Raw genomic sequence first — 18,962 nt, 5'->3', positions numbered from 1 at the left:
GGGGAGCACTGCCCCCACGGCCCGGCCGGCGGCGGCTCCCGGTGAGTGCGGCCCAGGGGAAACAGGGGCTTTGAGGGGCTCCCGCCGCCCCCGCCCTGTACCGGGACACGGCAGGAACGACAGGGCGGGGAGGGCTCGGTGCTCCTCGCCCTCCCCGCGGATCCGCACCCACGCCGACCCACGGCCCCGGCGGAGGCGGCGGGAGCCCCGGCGGGGCGTCTCGTCGGTTCCCGGTATCGGGGCGGGGGGGAGCTGCCCAGGAGCTCCGGAGCTCCCGTCTGCCTTAGCCCGCTCCGGGGGCGAGGGAGTTGCGGAGCCCGAGGCTTGGTGGAGGAAGGGAGGAAGGAGACGGCGCTGGGCACTGGCGGGAGCGGACGGGGGGACACGGCGTGAGGGGGGATCTGTGCTCCGATGTGTCCTCCTGGGGACAGTTCGGACCCCTCCCGAGCCGTGCGCTGGGGTTGGTGCTTGGAGGCTCCGTCTCTGCCCCTGAGGGTCCCGGGACGACGGGCGGGCGAGCTCCTCCCCCGCGGGACCCGCTCGACGGCGGCGCCGCCCTATCCGCCCGTTCTTCCTTCCTCCTGCTGCCGGGTTGGGCCCGGGGTTAGTCCCCGGTTTAGGCCCACAGGCCCCGCGCTCCCGCCTGCCCCGGACCCCACACGCAGTGGCTCCGGCTCCGTCCTCGTTCAGCGGGCCGGCAGTGCGCGGGGGAACCGGGGGCCGGGGCCACTGACTCCCGTCCGCTCGCCGCGGCAGGGCGCGTGTCGGAGGGACCCGCTCGGGCCTGCAGGATGTCCCAGCCGCCCTCCATCACCCTCCACGTCCTCGAGGGCACCGAGAGCGATGGGTGAGTGTGACCCTCCTGCTGCCTCACCGTGCCCTAGCTCTTGCACCCCAGTGGCATGGTGTCCCTGTGTCCCTGCAGCCAGGAGCCAAGCCCGGACAACGAGAGAGCCCTGCACACCTCCTTCCACCAGCTTATCCTGGAGCAGAGCAGCTTGATCGAGGCAGGTCTGGAGCTCGAGATGGAGGAGAGGGACAGAGGTAAAGGACTGCAGCCGAGGCAGGCTGAGGATAATGTGTGTGCCCAGGGCCATCCACCAACCCTGACTCTGCTTGGGCCAGCTGGGGTACATGTCAAGGCTGTGGCTAGAGCCTTGAAGGAGCCCGCTGATGCCTTGGCTGGTACAGGGCAGAGCAGAGCAGACCAGCTCTTGGGGACATAGGGAGTGCCCCTGGAGAAGGGAGAAGCACACACCAGGACACACACCTGTCCTCTGTGCTGGAGCAGAGCAGTGGGAACACAGGGATGAGCCTTGGGTATTCTGCATCCTGCCTTCCCCCTCCTAGAGTCCCCGGCCTGCCTGGCTCCCCCAGACGCCTGTGCTGCAGCCTGGGCAGAGCCAGGGCAGTGCCCTGGCTACTCCTCCACCTCCCTGCAGATCCTGGCCAGCATGCCCAGCCGCACCATCGGTAGGTGCCACCTGCCCTCCTGCCCTTCTCCAGGCCCCAGAGCCTCTCAGAGAGCTCTCCCACCTACCTTGCTCTCCCATGGCCACCCAAACCCTGCCTTGCTCTGGCCTGCAGGACGCAGCCTCGGGGCCATCATCTCCCAGTACTGCAACCGTACGGCCCGGCTGCGGCGCCGGAGCAGCCGCCCACCCCTGCAGCAGCTGTGCCGTGCGGCGCGGCCCAGCCTGCGGCAGTACGACCTGGAGACCGACCCCGCCAGCACCACGCTGGAAGGTGAGGGTCCCCTGGAGCGGGAACAGGCAGTGCCAGGCACTGTCCCTACACTGGGTTTGGAAAGGGCATGCCGTGACCTGGCTAGCTGTGTCCCACTGAGCCCCCTGTGCCCCAGACAAGCGGAGCCTGCTGGTGAAGGAGCTGCTGAGCCTCTCGCCCTACCAGCGCAGCCAGATGCTGCTCACTTTGCCCATCAGCCTGGCAGAGAAACGCACCCTCCGGTAGGTCCCCTTGTGCCAGGCCCAATCAGGCAGAGCTCCCACAGCCAGAGCCATCCTGGGACCTGTGGTACCCTCTGACGTTCATCTCTGTTGGACAGGCGGCAGGTCAACAGGCAGAGGGGCATCCTGAGGCAGCGTGCCCAGCACTGGGCCCCCTCCTCGCCCTGTGGGTGGTCCACTGTCTACATCAGCCTCGTAAGTCAGGGTGGGTTCTGCACAGCTATGCAGGGGCTCCAGTGCAGGCTCTGGCTCTGGTGCTCTCCACAGGTTCTCTCTCCCCAGAGCTGCCGAGGTCTCTGGTACAGGCTCCTCTCCCTGCTCCGCACCGCACAGCCTTGGCACTACACCTTGAAGCAAATCAGTGGCCGCTTTGGTTCCAGTGTCCTCTCCTACTTCCTTTTTCTCAAGACACTCCTTATGTTCAACTTCTTCTCATTTCTCATCCTCCTGGCCTTCGTGGTGGCCCTGCAGGCTGTATATCCCCCTACCTCGGCCAGCCCCCCACCCTTCACCGGCCTCGAGCTCCTCACAGGAGCGGTAAGCAAAGCCCACGCACCAGGGCCTGGGCATCCCCAGGACAGGGGCTGCTCCAGGCCTGGGCTGCAGTCCCATATCCCCACCACAGTGATGCCCCAGTCCCTGCCCTTGCACGGCCTGGGCCCCAGGACTGCCAGTGCCGTGGGTGCAAACGGGGTGCCTGGTGCTGCCCCAGCCTAGGACTCTGTGAGGTGCCAGGCTGGGCAGGGAACTGCAGGCACCGCTGAGGTCACCATGGGCCACATCATGTGTTTTCCACCAGGGTTACTTCACACACTCACTGCTGTACTATGGCTACTACAGCAACATCACCCTCAATGAGCCCTGCAGCCCTGGCCTCAAGGGCAGCACGTGCCCCCTCACAGCCCCCTCGTTCCCGTACAACATGCCACTGGCCTACCTGTTCAGCGTTGGGGCCTCCTTCCTTGTCACCTGCATCCTGCTGATGTACTGGTGGGTCAGCAGCACCTGTGACACTGCCAGCCTTCCCCCTTCACTCAGCCCTGATCCCTGATGCCCTCTCCCTCATGCAGCGTGTTCTGCTCTTTTCGGGAGAGTGTGGGAAGCTCCGTGGGGGACCTGGCCATTAAAGTCTTCTGTGCCTGGGACTTCAAGGTGATCCAGAGGCGCTCAGTGAAACTACGGTGTGAGAACTTCTGCACCCAGCTGAAGGTGAGGAGCTGGGTGATACAAACACCCCCAATCCCATCCTTGCCTCAGTGCTTTGTCCATCATCCCTCTGGGTCCTGCCACGGTGCAGCGGGACAGACCCTGGCTCCAGGCGTGGAGCAGGTTTGGCAGCTCTGGCACTGCTCTCTTCCAGGAGCTGCTGGCAGAGCAGCGCTCCCGCTCCCACTCCCAGAGCCTCTACCAGCGCCTGAGGCACTGCATCGTGGTGCTGCTGGCCTGGACCCTGACACTGGGCTCAGTGCTGGGCTGCACACTGGCTGTGCACCACTTCTCTAAGTACATGCATGTGGTGAGTGCCAGCCCTCGCCCTGGGATCCCCTGCCCTGGGGTTGGAGCGACATGGCAGGGGTACCGAGGAGGGAGGTGGGGGCAGCCCCGTTGCAGCTCTTGTCCTGGCCTGGATGTTTGCTGCCCTCCCTAAGGATGCCTGGCTGCCCAAATCTGTGTGCTCACCCCAGTACCTGCTCACCAGGTTCAGCAGGAGCAGCGAGTGCGGGGCAGTGGCAGGTGGCAGCAGGAAGCCATCCTGCTGGTCCTGCCCTTTGTGGTGTCCCTCCTCAATGCGCTGATGCCCCACCTGTACAACTTGCTGGCAGTGTGGGAGAAGCATGACTCCCCTGTGACACAGGTCTACGTGGCAATCTTCAGGTGGGCTGGCTGGGGCTATGGTGGAGGGAGAGTCCTGTGCCCCCACCTGTGGCATGGGGGGATGCTTTGGGGCCAGGCACCCTGTCTATGGGGCTTGGCCCCTCCATCCCCTGGGCTCAGGGGCTCCTGGCCCTGCTTCTGTTCTCCAGGAACCTCATTCTGAAGATGGTGGTCCTCAGCCTGCTGTGTTTCCAGTGGCTCAGCCGGAGCATTGTCTGCTCAACAGAGGAGGTCAGCACTGCTGCCCCGGGGCTGTGAGGGGCCAGACTCAGCATGGGGCCAGGGAAGGAACTGGTGGTTTCTTCCTTACTAGATACTGGGAAGAAATTCTTCTTTGTGAGGGTGGTGAGGCACTGGGCACAGGTTTGCCTAGAGCAGCTGTGGCTGCCCCATCCCTGGAAGCGTTCAAATCCAGGTTGGACAGGTCTTGGAGCAACTTAGTCTAGCAGATGGTGTCCCTGCCCACAGCAGGAGGGTGGAATGAGATGAGCTTTAGGGTTCCTTTAACCCAAACCACTCTGTGATTGTATGCCACCCTTGCTCGTATCCCTAGTGCTGGGAGACATGTGTGGGGCAGGACCTTTATCGCTTTGTGGTGATGGATTTCATATTCACCTTGCTGGACACACTCTTTGGGGAGCTGTTGTGGAGGTAACGTGCCCCAGGATGTGTGTCCCCCTCCGTGTGGTGTCCCCGCACGGCCCCAGCTCTCTGGTGTGCCCAGGCTCTGCCACATTGGAGTGGGAAGGTGGGTGCGAGGGTCCCCTGGGCAGTGTGGGAGCAGAGCTCTGCTCCTCTCCAGGCTGATCCTGGAGAAGAGGCTGAGGCAGAGGCCCGAGTTTGACATTGCCCGAAATGTGCTGGAGCTGATCTACGGGCAGACCCTGACCTGGTGAGACGTCTCTGCCTGGTGCGGCTCCTTCCTCTGCTGGCAAATACCTTGTGTTCCCCAAGAGCCCTGTGGGTGTGCCACAGCTGTGCCCACCACTGGCTCCCTTGGGGCTTAGATCCAGGCGAGCCTGTCTTCCCCCCCACTCGCAGGCTGGGCATTCTCTTCGTTCCACTCCTGCCGGCCGTGCAGATGCTGAAGCTGCTGCTGCTGTTCTACATCAAAAAGGTGTGATTCTCCCTGCCCCCTGCAGTTCCCCACTGGTGACAGAGCGGTGACACTCTGCTCTGCCACTGCCAACCTCTGCTGCAGCAGCGGTGCTGCACGGAGCAGCCCTGTCCTGGTGGCACTGAGCAGAGGTTGCTGGGGAGAGGGTGTCCTCAGGCTCGCTCGGCTCCCAGTGGGTAGGAGGGAGAGGACAGCAGGGCGTGGGCCACTCTTCAGGAGCCGGCAGCCCACAGGATGCTGCTCCCTGTTCACAGACCAGCCTGATGCGAAACTGCCAGTCCCCCAGCAAGCCCTGGCAAGCATCGCACATGAGCACCATTTTCATCACCCTGCTGTGCTTCCCCTTCTTCCTGGGTGCAACCATCTTCCTCTCCTACACCATCTGGTCGTGAGTACCCACCAGGCCATGGCTTGGGGCACAGGACCCTTGGCTGTCTGGAGATGGAGGGGCCTGGAGACACCATGCCCCCCAACCCCAACATCCCCCAGCACCAGGCTGTGCAGTGCTGCCCCAGGCCGGCAGGTGCTACCCAGCCACTGGCTTGTGCCCACTTCCTCCAGCTATTCCCGGGTGTTCCTGGTGCAGGACACAAGGATGAAGATCCCTGAAGATGCTGGGGACAGGGAGGCTGGGTCCCAGGAGGGCTGGGTGTCTGAGACAGGCAGTGCCCTGGGCTGGGGGCAGCGACTGCTGGGCTGCCCATTGCTCTGACCACCCCATCGATCTGTCTGCTCAGGGTACAGCCATCAGAAACGTGCGGACCCTTCCGGGGGCTGGAAACCGTCTACAAATCAGGGAAGAGCTGGGTGCTAGTGCTGCAGAAGTCCAACCCCAGCATCACGTTGTTCACCTGGGTCCACCAGCACCTGGTGGAGAACACCTTCCTCCTATTCTTCACGTCTGTGGCCCTGCTGTGAGTATGGACCCAAGCCCAAGGCTGAACCCTGGGCCCTTGCTTTGAGGGTCCCACTGTCATGGCCCTAAGCAGGGCTGGGAGCCAGGGTGTCAATCCAAAGCCCTGTGCCCCATCCCGGTGCCAGGAGCCCGGAGTTCCTCAGCCTGCCTGCCACCATCCTGTCCTGTTGTTGCAGAGCTGTGATCTACTTCTACATCCAAGTGGTGAGAGGCCAGCAGAGGGTCATCTGCCTGCTCAGGGAGCAGATCGCCAAGGTGCGTGAGCGCTCCATGTCCCTGCCCCTCCCGGCTGCTCCATGGCCTGGTCCAGCCCTAGGACTGCCTCTTCAGGCTCTGGCCCTGGTAGCACTGCCACTCAGCTGCTCCACGGCTCTGTTGTTGCAGGAAGGGGAAGATAAGGTATTTCTCATACAGAAGCTTCACTCCGTTTATGAGCAGCGAGAGAGACGTGCCTGAGACCCAGGTAAGGCTGGCATGAAGGGCTGGATCTGTCCATCACAATACTGCACTGGAAGCTGCGGGAACACAGGATGCTGGGGAAGATTCTCTCTCCTTGCTGTGGCCGAGGACCCATTGAGGCACATCAATAGGAATGCCGTGGCACAGAACTGCCAGGCACTGACCCAGCTCCAGCCCTGTGCCTGGCTCGCTAGGAGAGCAGCTGTTTGATCCCTGTCCCATGAGCAAGGCCTCCAGGCCACCCCAGCAGCCCTACACACACTGCACCAGCTGGCAAGATGGACTCAGAAGAACCACCATGGTGCTGAGTGCTGGGCTGGGCAGGGACCCTGCAGGCTCAGGCTGACCTGGCCCATTAAAGTGCTGCTGCACAGGAGGGCTCTGGCTGGTGTCTGGACCTGTTGGGCTGGAAACAGGCAGGTGGGGTTAGCGCCTCAGGGCTGGTTGTGGTGGTGACTCAGCAGTTGCATCAGGGTGTGCTCGAGCTCCTCGGCACCACCTGCTTGCCCATCCAGCTGCCTAGGGCAGAGCACAGCTCAGCCCACACCGCTGGAGCGAGGGCCACTGCTGCCCCATGAGCCGTAAGCCACCTCGGGCAGTGTCTGCAGCCCCAGTGCCGAGAGCTGCTCCCCTCCATGGCACGCCCTGGCAGCCCCAGGCCCTGGGACAGCAGCTGCCCTGGTGCCACAGCACTGACAGGCCCAGGGCAGGTTGTGCCGTGGTGTGTGCCAGGCACAGGCAGCCACCAGTACCCCGTGACTTGGCACTGGCGCCGCTGGGTGAGGCGGCCGGGCCAGGCCGGGCTGTCAGCGCTGGCACAGGGCGGGTTATTGTCATGGACAGACACTGGTTATCGGTGTGGGCATGGGGTGGGTCCTGCACACAGCCCCAGCCCTTCTTGGGATGCATTAAGAACCCATTTCCAGTGGGTCAGAGAGGTGATCCTGCCCCTCTGCTGAGCCCTAGTGAAGCCTCATCTGGAGTGCTGTGTCCAGTTGTGGGCTCCTTAGGACAGGAAGGACATGGAGCTCCTGGAGAAGGTCAAGAGGCTACAGAAATGATTAAGGGACTCGAGTATCTCTTACAAGGTCAGGTTGAAGGATTTGGGCCTGTTCAGCCTCAAGAAGAGATGTCTGAGAGGGGACCTCGTCAGTGTCTGTCAGTATCTGCAGGGAGGTGCCAGAGGATGGACCAGACTCTGCTCAAGGATGCCAAGCAATAGGACAAGAGGCAACAGGCAGAAACGGATGTGCAGGAAATTCCACTTGAATATAATCCTGATGGGCCCCTTCCAACTCAGCATATTCTATGATATTCTGTGAGAAAGAACTTCTTTCCTCTGCAGTGACCACACACCAGAACAGGCTACCTAGAGAGATTGTGGAGTCTCCCTCACTGGAGATATTCCAGAACTATCTGGATGCAATCCTGTGCCATGTGCTGTGGGATGATGCTGCTTGAGCATGGAGGTTGAACCAGACAACCCTCTGTGGTCCCTTCTAACTTGACCCATTCTGAGATTCTCTGAGCTCAAGTGAGTGCTGGGGGGCAGCCACAGGCTCGAACTTGCTACAATTTGTGAGACATCTCTGGCTGAGGCATCCCTGTCACTGGGCCTACCCCAGCTCCTGACACCCACCCAGGTTCCCCAGTTATTCCACACCTTTCCCCAGGTCACCCCACTGTGGCTGGACTGGCATGATGCCTGTAGGGCCAGAGCTGCCAGCAGGAGCCACATATGCATTCAGTCTCCAACCTGGGCAGCCTTACCAGCCCCTGCCCTGCTTAGCCCAGCTCAGATGCTGCCACAGCCCCCAGCCCCACTGCAGCAACTCCTCCTGTGCCCAGAGGTGCCAGCACAGTCTGGCCTCTGAGCCTTCTGCTCATCCCTTCCCCAAAAGCCTGGGGTTTCCTTCCAAGCACAGGGCAGCCACCAGCCTGGATGGTTTGGTAGGAATTTTATATGAAGTCCCATGGGGATACAGTCTGTCACCAGCCTATGACACTGTCCCAGGCCCTGCTCCCAGCCCCATGCAAGGCAGCTGCTCCCTGGCCACCTCCTTTGGTGACAGGATTGTCCTGGGCTGTTGCAGGCACCTGGCAGGGTTGGGGTCAATGGGGGTCTCCAAGGGTGGCCCGAAGCCACTGCAGGACGTCGGCCAGGCCGGTCCCGTCGCGGGCGCTGGTCTCCAGCATCGTGATGGGCTGCGTGGCACAGGACACGATGTCCTGCATGCGGAACAGCGACTTCATCTCTACCGGCGACATGTAGCAGGGCAGGTCACTGCAGTGGGGACAGGGGGGCTGCATTAGCCCACCACAACAGCTCCCCTCCCCGGTCCAGCACCAGCTTGGGGGTCTCCAGCCCAAGAAGTGCAGCAAAGTGCAGCTGCTGCCCCCGGACAGCCTTTCGGGCTGATCCCCCTCCTCACATCTTGTTGAAGAGCACCAGGACGGGCACAGAGGCGAGCGGCGCTGCCGAAAGGACAGAGAGCAACTGGATGCAGGATGAGGAGACCTGGGTGGGGTTGGAGGCATCGACCACGAACTGCAGGGGGAGAAGGGAAAGCGGAGTGCGGGTGTGCCGAGGGCAGCCCCGGGCCGGGCTAAGCAGGGCACGGAGAAGGGAGATCTCACGGGGTGCCGGTGCCGCTCACCAGGAGAGTGCTGCAGTCGCTGTAGTAGCTGGGCCAGATGGGGCCCATGCAGCCGCCCAGCTCCCGCACCGTCACCTTCCGCGGCAGCCGCAGGTCGGTCAGGTTGGTGCCCACCTGCGGGACAGGCGCCGGGCTGGGTGCGGCCGTGCCCGCCGCCCCCCGCCGCCCCTCGGCCTCGCCGGGCCTCGCCTACCGTGGGCAGCGTGGCCGGGGGCTCGCCCAGCTCCACGGGCTCCCCGACGCTCAGCTGTGCCGCGCGTTAAGGACTCGCCTTGAGGAGAGGAAGGGGCTGCCCGGACAGCCGCCCGCCGGCCCGCCGGCCCCAGTGCCCCGGTGCCCCCGCGCCCCGCGGATATGGCGCAGCCGCCGCACCAGAAGGCTCTTGCCGCCGCCCGCCGCCCCAGCAGCAGCACCGTGGGCGGGGGCCGAGCCGCGGCCATGGCGGCCCCGCCCCGGCGGAACCGGCGCCGCCCCGGCGGAAGGCGGAAGCGGAAGGGCCGCGGAGGGGCGGGGGACGGACGGGCCGGAGCGGTGGGGCTGGGCCGGCGGCGGGCGGACACCATGGGGCGCGGCGGCGGCACCTTCGAGCGGCTCCTCGGTACCGGCGGGGCCCCCTCGGCGGGCGGGGCGGGGGGCCGGGCTGGGAGTCCCCAGCAGGGAGAGGGCGGGCCCGGGACGCGGCGCTGCCCGGGCCGGGGCTCGGTGCCGCAGCCCGATGCTGACCGGGAGGAGCGGGAGCGGGGGGGCCGAGGTTACCGAGCGTCCGGGGATGTCTTAAAGGGGAGGGAGGGCTGGAGCCTTCCGGGAGACATGGGAGGTTTATCCCCGAGGCTCGGGGCAGCGCCGCACCCGGGGCACTCCCGCGACACGTCGGTGGCGGAGCGGAGCCGCGGGGAGCGGCCGCTCACGGCACCCCCGTGGATTTATTCCTTGCAGATAAGGCCACGAGCCAGCTTCTACTGGAGACGGACTGGGAATCCATCCTGCAGATCTGCGACATGATCCGGCAGGGAGACACCCAGTGAGTGCTCCTGGGCTTTCGGACACGCTGTGGGCGCAGGGCACAGCTCTCCTGTCTGACCCTTCGGGGGTCTTGGACCTGCCGGCCCGCGGGAGCACACGTCTCATTGAGATGTCACTGAGGGGCTTTGGAAGGGCAGTACAGCACACCTCAATGTGCTGACATGCTTCCCAGGCCTCAGGGGCTGTAGGTTACCCCTGGCCTGAAATCCTCAGGGAAACTCAAGCTTGAATGTGCTTATTCGCTCCCAGATTCCCCCAAGGAATTGCGTACCCCTGGGCTAACTGTGCCCTCATGCCAGAGGGGGGGTTGGCAGGTTGTCAGCAGCAGGTGGGATCTCCCCTCAGATCCTTGATCCCCTGAGGATGTGTCCTCTCTTTCCTACCCAGAGCGAAATACGCCGTCAATGCCATCAAGAAGAAAGTGAATGACAAGAATCCCCATGTGGCCCTGTATGCACTGGAGGTAACAGCACCAGACAGGAGCACCACGGGGGCCTGGGGAACATCCCCCCTCACTGTCCTGCCTTCAGGCTGCACAGCTTCCCTGCCTGTGGCACGGCTTGGAGCCAGCCTCCTCCTGGCTGTGGCACAGAGATTTTGGGATGATCAGGCCTGGGTCTTCATGCTTTAGGTCTGTCTTGGCTTTGTAACAGGCAAAGCTGGGACTTGGGCCACTGTCCCTGGGGTCAGTCTCCACAGAACAGAGGCCCCCCAGGCCCCTGTGGAGATGAAGGGCAGCGGGTTCCCAGCACTGCGTATGGATTGACACAGGCCCAACGTGCCTCGTTGCTAAAATAGTGCCCTGTGTTCAGCCTGTACAGTGTGCTGGCACCACCATGGGTTGCAGAGGAGGCAGGAAACCAGGGCTGATGTTGCTCTTGGCCGTTGCAGGTCATGGAGTCAGTGGTTAAAAACTGTGGGCAAACAGTTCATGACGAGGTGGCCAATAAACAGACCATGGAGGAGCTGAAGGAGATACTCAAGGTAAATTGATTTATTTTTCTATCATTTTTTTCTGGAAAAGCACCAGCAGCAAGAGGAAATGTGTGTGTCCTCTCCTGCATTCCTTTTGGGTAAGGAACAGAAGGGAAACTGGGAGTGCACTCCAGAAAAGAGCAAACTATCATGTGGTGTGAAGGGGTGAGTGTAGGGAGCAAAGGAGAGTCTCTGGGAAGAAGAGATGTGGTGGAAGGAGAGGTTTGGCTGTGCTGTGAACTGGCAAGAATGTGCTGCAGAGGCCTGGGCCATTCCATGCTAAATGCTCCTGGATGCACCACTTGGCTTGGGACAGCAAAGGAAACCAGGTGACGGCCTGGCACCTGCATTGAGGACCTGGGCAGTGGTGAGGTGAATCTCCTCCCATAGAACAGTGTGAGACAGGCAGGTAAAGCAGTAAAGGAGAAAGCAACAGGAGCTTCCTCTGTGTCGTGGCCATTTCACCGGCCTGTGGAATTGTTCAGGAGTTCTGCATGATGTGACCCTGGCTGCTGGCACTGACAAGATGTTGTCACAGGCTACCACCAGTCTGATACCTGCAGGAGCTCTGCGTGTCCTTGGACTGGAGAATTCCATGAGTGAAGAAATGAGAACTCCTGTCTCCCGCTCCCAGCTCAGAACAGCAATGCGCAGACAAGAGCTTGTTAGCGTCGTGCTGTTCCTTCCTTACAGCTCCTGTCTTCCACCAGAAATAAACAGCTAGATGACCCAGATCCTTGCAGGATGAGCTGCATGAGCCCTATCACCCAGCAGGGTGTCTCTCCTGTCACCTTCCTGTTAGGGCTGACTCAGTCTCCGTGCAGGATCTCCTCCCTGAGGAGGAAACACTACCTTAGTGGGACAGCCAGGTGTGGTAGCGCAGCCTCTCCAAGGGCTGAAGAGATCGGATCAGATCCAGGGATTTTGTGGCTCTTTCAGTCCTTGCCTGCCTCGGGAGTTTCACAACTGCCCCATTTTCCTCCCACACTTGGAACTTTGATGCTTGTGAATGCCCAGTGCTGGTAAAGCAATTCAAGTTCTGGTGAAGTTCAGGGCTGTGACGTGTGGAATGCAGGATTTTGCCAAATCTTCTGAAAGTTGGACCTCCAGGGATTGTCAGTAAGTCACACTGTGTGGACTGAGCACTTGGCTGAAATTGGAGCTTGACAGTGCTCCTGTGCTTCCTGGGGGATTTCTAGAGCAGCCCGTCATGTGGATGTGATGACTTGGGCAGCTGAGGACAGGGCACCTCCGAGGCTGGCTGAGGTCAGAATAGGCTTGCCAAGTTTCCTCCAGCTCCTGAAACTGTGATACAGTTGCCCCTGCCTCCAAAGGGCAGGCAACCCAGCTGTCTTCACTGTGTCACATTCTAAGATGGCTTTGAGCATTCCTGGGCTGGAGGTGCTGACACCCTCCAGGCACCCCAGCACCATCAGTGCCTGGGCAAGGCAGGCTGTGCTGTTCTGGGCAGTTGAAGGTCCCGCTGTGTTCCGAGTATGGGATGAGCAGCTCTTGAGGGGAGCTGCTGGGTGGGCTGGGCTGCTGCAGGCTCCAGAGCCCCTGCTCCTGGCCCTGGGCATTTGCTCAAAGCATCAAGGCCACAGACCTGTTCAGTTGGTCTGTGCTGTTCTGAAGGACATTTTGTTGTTTGTGCTGAAGGGGGGCAGTGGGGCAGCTGAAGGCGTCTGTCATTTGTGTGTGCATCGTCCTCACTGTGGGTTTCTGACAGCTCTTGTTCCTCATGAGTACTTTAAAGTCTCTCTTTCCTGACTGGTATTTCTGGCTTCTCTTTGGGGGTTTCACACCATCCTTTGGGTTTCAGGAGGTTTTTCTCAGATGTTGTTTTCTTTTCCCTTCCTGTGCAGAGGCAAGTGGAGACAAGTGTCCGCAGTAAGATCCTGTACCTCATCCAGGCCTGGGCTCACGCCTTCCGCAACGAGCCCAAGTACAAGGTGGTGCAGGACACCTATCAGATAATGAAGGTTGAAGGTGAGGACCGTGGGCACAGGTTGGGGGACACCTAGCCAAGCAGCTCTGCTGTGCAGGAGCCTTGGCAGGACCTGCCTGACGTGAGCAAAATCTGGACTTGCAGCACTGAGTTTTTCCTTGGTGCCTGATACCCAACAAACCTCTCGCAGTAACTGAATCCCACTGCAGAGATGGGACAGTCCTGTGGTCCCAGGATAGGGGCTGCCTTGCTCTGGGCCTCCAACCCAACCAGAAGTTCAGGGCTGGCAAGAAGACCTGAACAGCAGGAGGTGCAAATGTTCCTGGGGAGACTGACAGAAAGTCACTGTGTCCTCTGGGGTGGGATTTGCTTTGAGGCAGTTCCTTCCTCCCAGGCTTTCATTCCTGCTCCCAGGATGGGTCTATGCTCCCCCTTTCTGACAGAGTATTGGTGCAACACTTTTCCTCCTGTCCCAGGACAGCAGTGTCTTCTTTAAGGGCAGGGACATGCTGCTGCCTTTGCCTCCTGTGCACCAGAACCTCTGTGGGCAGTGGCAGAGCCTGGAGGGCCAGTCCCCCTCCCCAGCTGGTGTTGACACACTCTGGCCATTCGAGGCCTGAGACTCACAGCCCTACCTGCCCACCCAATGGGCTTTTTATCCCCCCATGCTCGGTTCAAGGTCTTGAGAAACATGAAGCTTTATCCAGAGGTTCCTAATGTCTCTTATGAGTGTGTAAGGAAAACCATCAGGGATTGTCTTGAGAGTGAGGCTGAGGGGAGGCTGATGCTGGTGTGTCAGAGCAAGATACCAGTCAGGGCAGGAGGTGGTGCTGAGTTGGATCTGGTGTTTGTCCTGGCACCTGCAGCATGAGACTGCAGGCACCAAGGCCTCCCTGTGCCAGAGGATTCCTCTCACAAGGGGACTCTGCTTTTCCTGCAGGTCACGTCTTCCCGGAGTTCAAGGAGAGCGATGCCATGTTCGCTGCCGAGAGGGTGAGCTGTGTGGTGGGAGGAGCTGGCACTGCAGGACAGACCTGCCCTCCCATCCCCTCCCTGCCAAACCTGCAGGTCTTGCATTTCTCCTTTTCATGCGGACTGGAGACCTTGCTGGGAGAACTGACGGGGACAGGGAGTCAGTCCCATCATTCCCCTTTCTTGGTAGCCTTGAGTCATCTTGGCAGGCTGAATGTGGGAGAGCATTGCTGAAGTGATCACTATGCAGACATGTTCCTAGAGAGTCTTGTGCTAACTGGGAAAGTGTCACAGTCTCTAAGGAACACGAGGGTAGCTTGTGGGGATTAATATTTCCTGTTGAGTTGCAAGTGCCTCCATTCTCCCCTGTGCACAAGAGCCCTGTTAGCCACTGGAGCTCCTGAAAGGCCCAGTGCAGACACTCTCCTTGAGGCTCTGCTCCCTCCTTACACGATTTCCCTTGACCCTGACAGGCTCCGGACTGGGTGGACGCTGAGGAGTGTCACAGGTGCCGAGTGCAGTTTGGTGTCGTGACACGGAAGGTGGGTGCTGCTCCTGCCCCTTTGGGTTTCTTGGCCCCACACAGCCCTCAGACTGGCAGAGCTGCCTGTAGGACTCCGTATGGAAATGTGTTGGGGACAGACCGTGTACCCTGGCCGCTGGCAGAGAAATGCTGGGAGTATCTGAGTGTGTTGTCTAATGGAGAAGGAGTGTCTTGCCACTACACTGATGTCTCCCATCCTTCACAGCATCACTGCCGGGCCTGTGGGCAGATCTTCTGTGGGAAATGCTCCTCCAAGTATTCCACTATCCCCAAGTTCGGGATTGAGAAGGAAGTGAGAGTCTGTGAGCCCTGCTATGAGCATCTCAACAAGTCAGTACCCTTTGTGGTGGTTTCTTTGCTTGCGAGAGCTGGGACTGTGAGGGGGGAAGCATGGTCTGGAGCCAGTTCCCTGTAGAGCAGGGCGAGGGTGCTTCCCAGGCTGTGCAGGCTGGGCTGGGCTGGGCCTCCTTCCTTCCCAGGAGCAGGTTTGCCACTGAAACACTGTGCAGAGCTGGGGCTCTGGTGCAGAGGAGGGAGCGTTCAGTCCACACTGTCACCTCTCATTGCAGGAAGGCTGAGGGCAAAGCTGCTGCCACCTCCGAACTGCCCCCTGAGTACCTGACCAGCCCCCTTTCTCAGCAGTCCCAGGTGAGTGGCTGCCACATGGGTGATCTGGTGATCCTGACCTGTTTGTTGATCCCATTATCAACTACCTCCTCATCTTTTCACTTCCAGCTGCCTCCAAAGCGTGACGAGACAGCTCTACAAGAGGAAGAGGAGCTCCAGCTGGCTATTGCCTTGTCTCAGTCAGAGGCTGAGGAGAAGGAGAGAATGGTTTGTGCACTGCAGGGATCTGGGAGGGGTTACATTACTCTTCAGATCTCTGGGCATATCCTGGTATGAGCGAGGTGCAGGGCCTGTGGAATGAGAGGGTGAAAGCAGAGCCAGGCATGGGCTGTGTTGCAGTTGGTTTGGAGGAGTCTGGACAGTCCCTGAGTTGGCAATTTTTTCTTTTGCAGAGGCAGAAAACAACCTACTCCATGTACCCTAAGGCTGAGCCCACACCTGTCACGTCATCAGCTCCCCCGGTCAGCACACTCTACTCCCCGCCTGTGGTACGTCCGTGGGAGCCCTGGGCCTGAAGAGGCTGGACAGAGGCCACTTCCTGAGCCCGAGTCTGCCCTGCTTGTGTCCAGTTTAATCCCATTCTGAGGGAAAATAGTTGCCCCATTTAATCCCTTGCTCCTTCGCTGTGTTTTGAGCAAGAAAGTTTGTTCCTAGATGGCATTTAGGTGCCTCTGCTGCTTCCCAGAGCTGCAGTGTGTGTCCACTTTGAGGCTCTTGCTGGTGCTCAGCACTGGTGGTCGTACATGGACAGGTCTGATCCAGACATCTCTGTGGGACCAGGGGGGTCTCTGGTTTCTCTGAACTGCATTTCCCTGTTTTGCTCTTTCCAGAATTCCTCTGCTCCCTTGGCTGAGGACATTGACCCAGAGGTAAGGATTCCAGCCCTGTTAGTCTGTGGCACAGGCTTGCTTCCACAAAGGCAGCAATGCTCATCTTCCTTCTCTTCCTGACAGCTGGCTCGGTACCTGAACCGCAACTACTGGGAGAAGAAACAAGAGGAGGTTCGCAAGAGCCCCACACCATCAGCACCCCTGTCCCTGACAGAGCCAACTGCGCAGCCTGGGGAAGCCCACCCCGCCCCACTCGGGGTGGTTGAGGTAAGAGAGGGCCCAGACCTGGGTCTAGCACCTGCCAAGGGGCAAGAAGCACCAGACTCCTTGGCTCCACAGGCTGGCTGCCAGCTCTTGGCACGGGGAGGGTCACGGCTGATTGGCTGCCCCGTCCTTCCTTCCAGCAGCAGTACCAGAATGGCGAGTCCGAGGAGAACCACGAGCAGTTCCTGAAGGCGCTGCAGAACGCGGTCACCACGTTTGTCAACCGCATGAAGAGCAACCACATGCGAGGCCGCAGCATCACCAATGACTCCGCTGTGTTGTCCCTTTTCCAGTCCATCAACAACATGCACCCGCAGCTGCTGGAGCTGCTCAACCAGCTGGACGAGCGCAGGCGTGCGTGGGAGCTGGGGGAGCTGCTGGCCCTGGGCTTGGGCGGGCAGCTGCCAGGGCTTCCCCAGTGCCAGCATTTGGCATTCCTGTGACACAGCCTCTCCAGAGACTAGTGAGGAGTGCAGGGGTGGTCCAGTGCTCTGTCCCCATGTTCCTGAGGCTGTCCCTTCCCTCCTCAGTGTACTACGAAGGCCTGCAGGACAAACTGGCCCAGATCCGGGATGCACGTGGGGCTCTGAACGCACTGCGGGAGGAGCACCAGGAGAAGCTGCGCCGCGCAGCAGAGGAGGCAGAGCGGCAGCGCCAGATCCAGCTGGCCCAGAAGCTGGAGATCATGAGGCAGAAGAAGCAGGTGAGACAGAGAAGCGTGTCCAGGAATTCCAGGCCTGCCTGCACCATGGATCAGCCCAGGGCTGGCAGGGGCAGCTGTCCTAGCGGGAGGGGGTCTGTAGTGTACTGGCTCCGAGCCATCACAGTCCTGTTCCCGTAGGAGTACCTGGAGATGCAGCGTCAGTTGGCCATCCAGCGACTGCAGGAGCAGGAAAAGGAGAGGCAGCTGCGCCTGGAGCAGCAGAAGCAGACCATCCAGATGAGAGCCCAGATGCCAGCCTTCTCATTGCCCTATGCCCAGGTACAGCTGCTGGGCCAGGAACCCTCCTGCCAGGTCCCAGGGCCTGCAGCCTAAGGCTGGTTTTCCTTCTCCCACCAGCTCCAGGCCATGCCTGCAGCCAGTGGGGTGATATACCAGCCCTCTGGGCCCACCAGCTTCCCTGGCACCTTCAGCCCAGCCGGCTCTGTGGAGGGCTCTCCCATGCACAGCGTGTACATGAACCAGGCTGCACAGGGAGGCACCGGGCCATACACCGCCATGCCTGTCACCGGGACTGGTACGTCAGGCAGCTCATCCCACAGGGGTAGGGGTGAGCCAAGGTGGTTGCTCCAACCTCTGCCCTCTCTGCCCAGATCCCAGCATGGTGAATGCCTACATGTACCAACCAGGGGCCGGCAGCGGGCAGGGGGCTCAGCAGGGGACAGCAGTGCCCACCACCACCCCAGCATACTCATCCTACCAGCCCACGCCCACACAGGGCTACCAGGCAAGTGAGGCAGCACAGCCTGTGGCTGGCTGGGGTGAGGGCTGGGGGCCTGGAGCAATGTACCCCATCTCATCAATGGGATCCCTGAGCAGGAGGGAGGACAGGCTGGTTGGTGCCAGACCTCCAGATCTGCTGCTCTCACTGTGGGAGTGGGCTGGGGTCAGAGCCAGTTCTGGGCTGTGGTGTCTTGGCTGGGGCTACGAGCCATCGCTGCCTATACCACCTCTCACCAGCCTCTCCCCACAGAGCGTGGCCTCGCAGTCGCAGAGCATCCCAGCCATCTCCCAGGCCCCCCAGTCGGGTGCCATGGGCTACATGGGCAGCCAGTCGGTCTCTATGGGCTACCAGCCCTATGGCATGCAGGTGAGTGCTCCCTGCTTGGGCTTGGGGGGTATGAGGTGTGGGTGGGCTCCAGCCTATGGACCCATCCTGGAGAAGGCCTGGCAGAGGCTGGGGTCTGTCACCACCGCCCCACGGGCGCTGCGTGTCCCCTGGCCCCTCTGACACCCACCCCCTTGCTCCCACAGGGTCTCATGTCTGCCCTCCCAGGCCAGGATGCAGCTCTGAGCAGCCTTCCAGCCCAGCAGTCCTACATGCCTGGGCAACAGCCCCTCTACCAACAGGTAAGTGCCACCAGCCCAGGGGGTCAGGGTCCCAGGGGATCAGGACCCAGTGGGGCATGTGTGCTGATAAAGCCACGTGCTAATGAAACCACTGTGTCTGTTCCAGGTGGCCCCAGCCGGGGGACCCCCCAGCAGCAGCCTCCACCGGCACCAGCCCCTGGGCAGCAGCCCCCGGGCAGCGGAGAGGCCCAGCTCATCTCATTTGACTGATCAAGACCACAGGGCATAGGGGACCCTGGAGGTCCTGTGTAACACTACTCTTCATCCAGAATCACTCTGTACTTCGACTGCTCCTCCTGTCCCCTGGCCCCACGTCCGGAGGCAGTGGTGCCGCAGGCTTCCATCGCAGGCTCTGGAGACCAAGCAGCAGGGGCACAGCCCCCTGCCCCCAACTGCCCGGGGTTCCTGCCCCCGGCACACCCACCCACCTTCCACTCCCCCTTGGCAGCCGGCGGCCCCCAGGGCCGGGCAGGAGCTCGCCCGGTCCTTGCCGTTGCCCCGGGGCTTGTGGCCGCGGGCCCCGAAGGAGCAGCGCTCTAGCCCTGCCCGGTCCCCGGCGCCAGCTTCGCCCTCTCCCCGCTGAGTCCCGCTCCCCGCAGTGCCCTCCTGGGCCCGGTGCCCCTCGCCGGGCCGAGCCCGTCCCCTCCCCACCCCTCGCGGGGGACACAGAGCGCGAACGGTGACAATAAAGCGTTGGAACGAGCTGCGGCCTCGTGT

General features: G+C 61.3%; 3 protein-coding genes across 15 annotated transcripts; 2 read left to right on the top strand and 1 right to left on the bottom strand.

Moving 5' to 3' along the window:
• The first annotated feature begins 432 nt into the window (after positions 1–432).
• TMC6 (transmembrane channel like 6) lies at positions 433–8,015 on the top strand. 10 transcript variants are annotated; one of them, XM_050319372.1, is made up of 20 exons: positions 435–847; positions 926–1,044; positions 1,351–1,473; positions 1,588–1,746; positions 1,862–1,967; positions 2,066–2,162; positions 2,235–2,504; positions 2,767–2,957; positions 3,038–3,176; positions 3,328–3,483; positions 3,667–3,842; positions 3,992–4,073; positions 4,396–4,493; positions 4,645–4,734; positions 4,884–4,959; positions 5,214–5,347; positions 5,697–5,873; positions 6,001–6,130; positions 6,260–6,338; positions 7,428–8,015. In XM_050319372.1, the coding sequence occupies exons 1-19, from the start codon at positions 792–794 to the stop codon at positions 6,329–6,331; spliced, it is 2,451 nt and encodes an 816-aa protein (XP_050175329.1). In that variant the 5' UTR covers positions 435–791; the 3' UTR covers positions 6,332–6,338; positions 7,428–8,015. The 10 variants fall into 10 exon arrangements, 8 of the variants coding, with proteins under 8 accessions (XP_050175334.1, XP_050175329.1, XP_050175328.1 ...); XM_050319371.1 differs by having other exon boundaries at positions 7,423–8,015; XM_050319373.1 differs by lacking the exon at positions 7,428–8,015 and having other exon boundaries at positions 486–847; positions 2,250–2,504; positions 6,260–6,803.
• Positions 8,016–8,275: 260 nt separating this feature from the next.
• On the bottom strand, positions 8,276–9,552 carry ARL16 (ADP ribosylation factor like GTPase 16). Its single transcript, XM_050319127.1, is given in 6 exon segments — positions 8,276–8,618; positions 8,767–8,882; positions 8,992–9,105; positions 9,185–9,279; positions 9,282–9,395; positions 9,398–9,552. Coding segments are annotated over 6 exon segments (645 nt in total). The 5' UTR covers positions 9,432–9,552; the 3' UTR covers positions 8,276–8,446.
• HGS (hepatocyte growth factor-regulated tyrosine kinase substrate) lies at positions 9,517–18,947 on the top strand. 4 transcript variants are annotated; one of them, XM_050319125.1, is made up of 21 exons: positions 9,517–9,589; positions 9,928–10,012; positions 10,402–10,477; positions 10,906–10,998; positions 12,855–12,978; positions 13,878–13,930; positions 14,383–14,451; positions 14,659–14,783; positions 15,023–15,101; positions 15,189–15,287; positions 15,473–15,568; positions 15,911–15,949; positions 16,034–16,177; positions 16,318–16,528; positions 16,705–16,877; positions 17,016–17,156; positions 17,235–17,412; positions 17,489–17,622; positions 17,869–17,985; positions 18,150–18,245; positions 18,352–18,947. In XM_050319125.1, exons 1-21 carry the CDS (start codon positions 9,553–9,555, stop codon positions 18,472–18,474), a joined length of 2,292 nt encoding a protein of 763 aa, XP_050175082.1. In that variant the 5' UTR covers positions 9,517–9,552; the 3' UTR covers positions 18,475–18,947. The 4 variants fall into 4 exon arrangements, with proteins under 4 accessions (XP_050175082.1, XP_050175080.1, XP_050175079.1 ...); XM_050319123.1 differs by having other exon boundaries at positions 16,315–16,528; XM_050319122.1 differs by having other exon boundaries at positions 15,023–15,287.
• The last annotated feature ends 15 nt before the right edge of the window (positions 18,948–18,962 follow it).

The sequence above is a fragment of the Myiozetetes cayanensis genome, unplaced genomic scaffold (assembly GCF_022539395.1).
Source record: "Myiozetetes cayanensis isolate MyiCay16 unplaced genomic scaffold, myiCay2020 scf22, whole genome shotgun sequence".
In the NCBI taxonomy this organism is placed as follows: Eukaryota; Metazoa; Chordata; class Aves; order Passeriformes; family Tyrannidae; genus Myiozetetes; species Myiozetetes cayanensis.
This window is presented reverse-complemented; position numbering and strand designations above follow the sequence as displayed.

Coding starts and splice junctions, on each gene's coding strand:
- HGS (XM_050319121.1), top strand. CDS start 9,553: ATGGGGCGCGGCGGCGGCACCTTCGAGCGGCTCCTCG. Junction 14,452..14,658: donor TTGGTGTCGTGACACGGAAG/GTGGGTGCTGCT, acceptor CATCCTTCACAG/CATCACTGCCGGGCCTGTGG. Junction 17,986..18,149: donor ACCAGCCCTATGGCATGCAG/GTGAGTGCTCCC, acceptor TTGCTCCCACAG/GGTCTCATGTCTGCCCTCCC.
- TMC6 (XM_050319372.1), top strand. CDS start 792: ATGTCCCAGCCGCCCTCCATCACCCTCCACGTCCTCGAGGGCACCGAG. Junction 1,747..1,861: donor CGCCAGCACCACGCTGGAAG/GTGAGGGTCCCC, acceptor CCTGTGCCCCAG/ACAAGCGGAGCCTGCTGGTG. Junction 3,843..3,991: donor GTCTACGTGGCAATCTTCAG/GTGGGCTGGCTG, acceptor TCTGTTCTCCAG/GAACCTCATTCTGAAGATGG.